At 39.9% G+C, this 6,632-nt stretch overlaps 1 protein-coding gene across 1 annotated transcript; it reads left to right on the top strand.

The window, feature by feature from the left end:
* On the top strand, window positions 1–4,017 carry aldoca (aldolase C, fructose-bisphosphate, a). The gene is made up of 9 exons (XM_027136580.2): window positions 1–161; window positions 266–397; window positions 1,163–1,374; window positions 1,527–1,581; window positions 1,683–1,843; window positions 1,931–2,014; window positions 2,119–2,293; window positions 2,526–2,725; window positions 3,300–4,017. The coding sequence occupies exons 2-9, from the start codon at window positions 286–288 to the stop codon at window positions 3,393–3,395; spliced, it is 1,095 nt and encodes a 364-aa protein (XP_026992381.1). The 5' UTR covers window positions 1–161; window positions 266–285; the 3' UTR covers window positions 3,396–4,017.
* The last annotated feature ends 2,615 nt before the right edge of the window (window positions 4,018–6,632 follow it).

Genomic DNA, 6,632 nt, shown 5'->3' with positions numbered 1-6,632 from the left:
GAGGTCATGTCGTTACGCTCCGCCCTACGGGTTCCAGCCTCCTCCGGGACACCGTCATGAAGAACTGGGACGACGTTGCTGTCACAAAAAGAGCTTCTCGTTTCATTTCTCATCACAATCTGAGGAGCAAGCCGGTGCATCCGCATCTCTTCTCTGACTCGGTGAGTAACTCTGTGCTTATTTGTGAAGTTTGCTTTTTTTGTGAGAGATTCAGGAGAACGTCTTCCTACCGCCTTCCATGATACAGCCAGACTACTGTTCTCAGGTTGTGATCCGTCTGTAAAGATGACCCACCAGTTTCCTACACTCACCACTGAGAAGAAGAAGGAGTTGCATGAGATCGCTCTGCGCATCGTGGCTCCTGGGAAAGGCATCCTAGCAGCTGATGAGTCAGTCGGTGAGTGCAACTACTTAAACTGTTTAGTCTGTGAATATATATTTCTGTCTGCCAACATGAATTGATAAATAGGTGGTGTGATGCTGTTCGAAAGTAAAGCAGAGATACTATTACCATCTAAAACTGACATCATCCTCTCCAGAAGTGTTTTATTCTACTTAAACCACAGCAATTTGCCATTGATTATAGTCGCTATTATTTAGAAAGCAACATGTCATATTTTTATGAGTTTTACTTACATTTAGTCATGAAATTTCAACAAAATAAGGTTCATTCCTGTTGTAGAAGATATAAGTAGTCATTTCCTCAGCAGCCTCTAGTTTTTAAGTTAATGAGACTGTATTGTAGAATGTAGTGTCTTTTGTCTTTTAATGACAGAAAGACCCCCCTCTCGGTCCTGAAGACTGTAAACTTATAGACAATGAAGACTCATAAAATGATCAAACAACCTTTCTTTGTTACATTTTATGGAAGGACCACCAAACAAATACATGTTAATGCTCATACTCCAGAAACAATGCCCTGTGATGGACTGCCGTCCCATGCAGAGTGTATCCCTGAACATACTCTGGCTCCACTGTGATCTTGATCTGGATAAATGATCTACTGACAAATGAATATTAATTGTATTTCTATAAACCTGAATCGCCTTTCTTTCACAGCTGCTCTTATCGAGAACTAGCTAAAATATTAATATTGAGCAATTCATGCGGTCCAATATATTTGTGATACTCTTTCAGTCTGGATGTATTGTTTAACCATCAGGAAGCATGGGGAAGCGTCTGAATCAGATAGGAGTGGAGAACACAGAGGAGAACCGTCGCCTGTACCGCCAGGTCCTCTTCAGCGCAGACGACCGCATTGACAGCTGCATCGGCGGGGTCATTTTTTTCCACGAAACCCTCTACCAGACTTCTGATGATGGTGTTCCATTTGTTAAAATGATCAAAGACAAAGGGATCACTATTGGCATTAAGGTATGTGCCGTGCTGTTGGAGGTCAGAACTTTTTGTTTGGAATTAGGAAGCACTGGCAATTTTGTGGATCAGTGACAAAAGGCAGTGACACTCAAGTCTCATATTTTCAAGAGGAGCTCAAATATAGCCTGTCGTTTGAATTTTTTTCAAAGGTTGATAAAGGAGTTGTTCCCCTGCCAGGAACTAATGGAGAAACTACTACACAAGGTAAAAGACTTTTGTACATCATCATCTACAGTAACTGACTGCTTACTGTTCAGTAGTTTTGGCTTGATTCTGCTAAAGCTCGAAACTGATGCTTGTGTCAGGGCTGGACGGTCTATCAGAGAGATGTGCTCAGTACAAGAAAGATGGAGCAGATTTCGCCAAGTGGCGCTGTGTGATGAAGATCAGTGACACAGCCCCATCTCAGCTGTGCATCACAGAAAATGCAAATGTCCTTGCACGCTATGCTAGTATCTGCCAGCAGGTATAGTACCCGATTCAATATTTTTAACACGGTTGAATTTTCAAAACATTTTTTTTTAAAAAAAAAAGATGTTTTTTCTCCTTACAGCATGGGATTGTACCCATAGTGGAACCTGAGATTCTACCTGATGGAGATCATGACCTTAAGCGCTGCCAGTTTGTTACAGAGAGGGTTAGTGTCAGTTTCTGTTAATGTCGATCTCCGGTATGAAGTTAAAGATAGTTAAGGCGACTGCATATTAAAGCCAGCGTAAATGTTCCGTGTTTGTGCTCCAGGTGTTAGCAGCAGTGTACAAGGCCATGTTTGATCACCATGTGTATCTGGAAGGCACGCTGCTCAAGCCCAACATGGTGACCCCTGGACATGGTTGCCCCACCAAATACAGTGCTGAGGAGGTTGCCATGGCGACAATCATTGCTCTACGCCGCACTGTGCCTCCTGCAGTCACTGGTTATGTCGATTACTTCACTGACATCACAGTCATGATTACATGTCATGTGTATCCTTGTCACTGTAATTCTGTGCATTGCTCTTTTCTTATCCTGCCCTGTAACACTACTTATACTTTATGTACCTGTGTGTTCAAAGCCCTCAACTGCATTTTGCACCTCAGATTTTTCTACATTTGCCTGGCTGTTGTATTTTTTTTTTTTATTTGAAGTGTATAATCTTCTGATTCCAGGAATAACATTTCTATCTGGAGGCCAGAGTGAAGAGGAGGCCTCTGTCCACTTAAATGCCATCAATAACTGCCCACTGGTAAAGCCCTGGTCACTGACCTTTTCTTTTGGTCGAGCTCTGCAGGCCTCAGCACTGAGGACCTGGCGCGGTCATAAAGAAAACCAGAGTGCTGCCACTGAGGAGTTCATTAAACGTGCTGAGGCATGTAATGTCATATTTTTTTTCCATTCTGTCTTCTAATTAACCGCATAATATGGATGATTTCCCCACATTCTACGATTAGAGTAAATAGAGTCTGATGAGCTATACAAATCTTACAAATTGTGTTGAAGTAAAAATACCATTATTTAATATCAATACTGAAATACTGGGTTGTTATGTATGTGGTCGGTTTTCGGTGGCAAGAGTGCATTGTAAATATTGTTTATGGGGACAACTTGAGTAAGTAATTGCCCGCCTATTATTTGCACCAGCCCACTTTAATATAATTGTCTGGAACCGGCCCTGGTTTAAAGTACCTAAGAGATAACAGATTAACAGATCAACAAGGACAAAAGTCCAAGCTCACAAGCTGATTACAAATGTATTAACTTGGTAGTGTTGGTTAGGTGAGCTGTATATATACTGTATTTAACTTTAATGCTGATTATTGCCTGCTGCAAAATAACTAATCAGTGTCATAATATTGTGCCACAGAAGAGATTTGAAATGCTAGATTGACCAATGTACTGTTACCTTTCCAAGAAGTTCTCATATCTTCCTTGTTCCTTTTCAGATCAACAGTCTGGCATCCCAGGGGAAATATTCTGGCGGACGAGACATCGGTGGCGCTACTGGTCTTTCCCATTACCTGTCTAGCTATGCATACTGAAATATCCTCAAATACAGACAATTACACTCCATTGTTATAGAAATCACTGTATTTGATCTGTCTCACACACACATACACACACACACACACACACACACAAGTTTCTTGGGTTCAGTACATACTTTAGCTGTTTGAACTACATCAGTATTAGCCGTTAAAATTGAATTAAACAACTAAAACGCTGTATAGAAAACCTTATACATTATTATAAATACCTTCTATATAAACATGAGCTGGTTATCTTCTCAATCAACTAACACAATCTGGGGTTGTCTTTACAACTTGTGCTTCACAGTGATTGATAAAAACATCATTTAAATGTTTCTGTGTGATAGAAATAAGCTTATATACACTTAGTACCTGTGGATTGTGTACTTTTGGTGAGTGTTGTGGTATTCTGTGTGACAAAAAAAAAGAAAATACTGCATGTGACTTAATAAATTCAGAAAATAATAAATGTGTCTGGTTCGACTAACTGTGTCAGTATTACAGCCCTATATAAGTGTGTTCATTCTGTGAATTACAGCATTATTTTGCTTAGCATGCCCATAATCACTCAAACTACCGTGGGATACTTGATATGAATTTGTGTAATTGTAAAAGATGAGTAGTTTTGTGCATAAATAAAATATTAATAGATTATTTGCATCGTATTCCCCTGTTTCACACCACACATCATCTGTAAGACCAAAAGTCCAGTCAAGTCAAGAAGATTATTGTCATTTCAACCATATATAGCTGTTGCAGTACATAGTGACATGAGACAATGTTTGTCCAGGATCATGGTGCTACATAAAACAAAGACAGTGCTAAGGATTTATAAAGTCAGTCCTAGATACATAAAGTGCATCTGTGGAACCTGGTCCAAACAGTGCAGGACAAGACAGACAAGACAGTGCAGGACAAAAGACAGTGCAAACAAAAAAATTACAAAACAATACAAAAAAGACAGAGGTCTACACAAAAAAAGGTCTACACAAAAGTGTAAATACTGTATGTTTAACAATATTGCGTGCAGTAATACTATAATGTGAAGTAAACAGCATGTAAACAGGTTGATGGATGTATATTGGAAGTGTGTGTATTTGGTGTAGATCTGTGCAGTCCATACAGATGATCTGTGTGTGTTGTGCTCAGTACAGTTCAGTTATTAAGAGTCTGATTTCTTGTGAGAATGAAACTGTTCCAGTCTGGGTGTGAGGGCCCAAACGCTTCGGTACCTTTTTCCAGATGGCAGTAGGGTGAAGAGTGTGTGTGGGGGGTGTGTGGGGTAATCCACAATGGTGTTGGCTTTGTGGATGCAGCGTGTGGTGTAAATGTCCATGATAGAAGGAAGAGAGACTCCAGTAATCTTCTCAGCCGTCCTCACCATCAGCTGCAGGGTCTTGCGATCCGAGATGGTACAGTTCCCAAACCAGACAGTGATGCTGCTGCTCAGAATACTCTCAATGGTTCCTCTGTAAAAAGTAGTCAGGATGGGGGAAGGGAGATGTGCCTTTCTCAGCCTGCGTAAGAAGTAGAGGCGCTGCTGGGCTCTCGTAGGGATGGAGCTGGTGTTGAGTGACCAGGTGAAGTTCTCCAACACCAAGAAATATGGTGCTCCTGATGATCTCTACAAATGATCTGTCGACGTTCAGCCGAGAGCGGTCACTCTGTGCTCTCCGGAAGTCAACAACCATCTCTTTGGTTTTATCAACATTCAGATAAAAGTTTGTTGTGCGTTGGAAATAACCCAAACTTTTATTATGCTCTGAAAAGTATTGGTCACGTTATTGTATAGAACAGGGTTTTACCTAGGTCAAAATTGGTCTTCGGTGGTGGCTGACCGACTTGGTCATCCACACACAGCAAAGAGTATTGACAATAAATGTTACATTTAAAATAAATACAAAGAAACTGTTTGTGATTTGTTTCTTATCCTATTTATTCATGAAAAAACGATGGCTGTCAGGCTAGATAGTAAAGAAAGCGATTAAAACTTATTTTACATGTAAACATCATCGATACAAAGGTATATTTGAAATGTCAAAGGTATCACAATTTATCTATTTACAAATATCACAGCCTGCAGATGAACATTTAACTCGTCTCTTTTTATTAACACTGTAGAACCTTTTTACAAGATCTCTGTAATCGATTTCATCCTGATGGGCCCCCATCCACTGCTACCTTGCATACGTCTAAATGTTGGTCCTTTTTCATTTTATTATAATCATATCAATTAAAAAGTAGCATTGAAAACATAGTGTTAAAAGGTGTAATAGTGTAATTTTTTTACCATATAAAATGTAATAAAATTAGCAGCTAGCTAGCAACAGCTTGCTTTGTGCTTTAATCTAGTTTCATCTCACTCCAGTCTAACTTCAAACTAAATGATTTTATAGGTCATTTACTACACATTGTCATGGGCCTATACATACTGTGGATTATTAAGGCTACATTTTACTAAACGCTCTTGCTAAATGGGGTAAGCACACTTACTTTCTCATTTCAGATGTGTACAGTATGTTCTTCTAAGAAGTAATGATTTATTATACACCGATTCAGGCCAATTGCTTTAACCATTCATTATAATGAATCGGCTCAACGGAGTCATTAGGTTGCGAATCGGACTTTAGCGGACGTGTTGTGTTGGAATCCTGGCTGTTAGGACATCGCAAAAGATTTGTCAACACACTCACATATACACACACACACACACACACACACACACACACACACACACACACACACACACACCACTTCATAACTGGATAGATAATTCAGCAAAAATATTCTCCGAATGCACCACGAGAAAAATGGATTCGGCCTTCCGACCTTTAGGATCAGTTGATTTTAATGCGAGGGAGAGAGCAAAGACAACTGAAGACGGAGAGTGCCTGCGCGGGGGTGGGGTGCTGTGCTCATTCTCTCCGTCACCCCGTCAGTAGCCTGCTTCACTCACAAAACCCAATTACAGATCAAATAAGGCTTTGGTGGGACAAAAAATTGTTTTGGCGGCCCCCCAAAAATTTCAATGTAGGAAAAACCCTGAATTAGGTTTGCAAAGGGGTGTAAATTTCCGGAAACTTTCCACGGGAACTTAATCTGGTTAATTTTGGAAATATTCCAAATTGGAAACTTTACGGGACTTTATGGAAATTTACAGGAATTCAAGGGAATTTATGGGAATTATTTGGAAATTTATATAAACTATATCATACACAAACATAAATAAACATTTTGTTTGGTCATAAG

This window comes from Tachysurus fulvidraco, chromosome 11 (genome assembly GCF_022655615.1).
Source record: "Tachysurus fulvidraco isolate hzauxx_2018 chromosome 11, HZAU_PFXX_2.0, whole genome shotgun sequence".
Lineage (NCBI taxonomy): Eukaryota > Metazoa > Chordata > Actinopteri > Siluriformes > Bagridae > Tachysurus > Tachysurus fulvidraco.
The sequence above is the reverse complement of the archived record's forward strand: the minus strand, read 5'-3'. Positions and strand labels throughout refer to the sequence as shown.

Bases quoted from the DNA above. Each gene is read 5' to 3' on its own strand.
- aldoca (XM_027136580.2), top strand. From the start codon at position 286: ATGACCCACCAGTTTCCTACACTCACCACTGAGAAGAAGAAGGAGTTG. The intron at 1,582-1,682 runs GTAAAAGACTTT...TGCTTGTGTCAG, and splicing joins TGGAGAAACTACTACACAAG to GGCTGGACGGTCTATCAGAG. The intron at 2,015-2,118 runs GTTAGTGTCAGT...TTTGTGCTCCAG, and splicing joins GCCAGTTTGTTACAGAGAGG to GTGTTAGCAGCAGTGTACAA.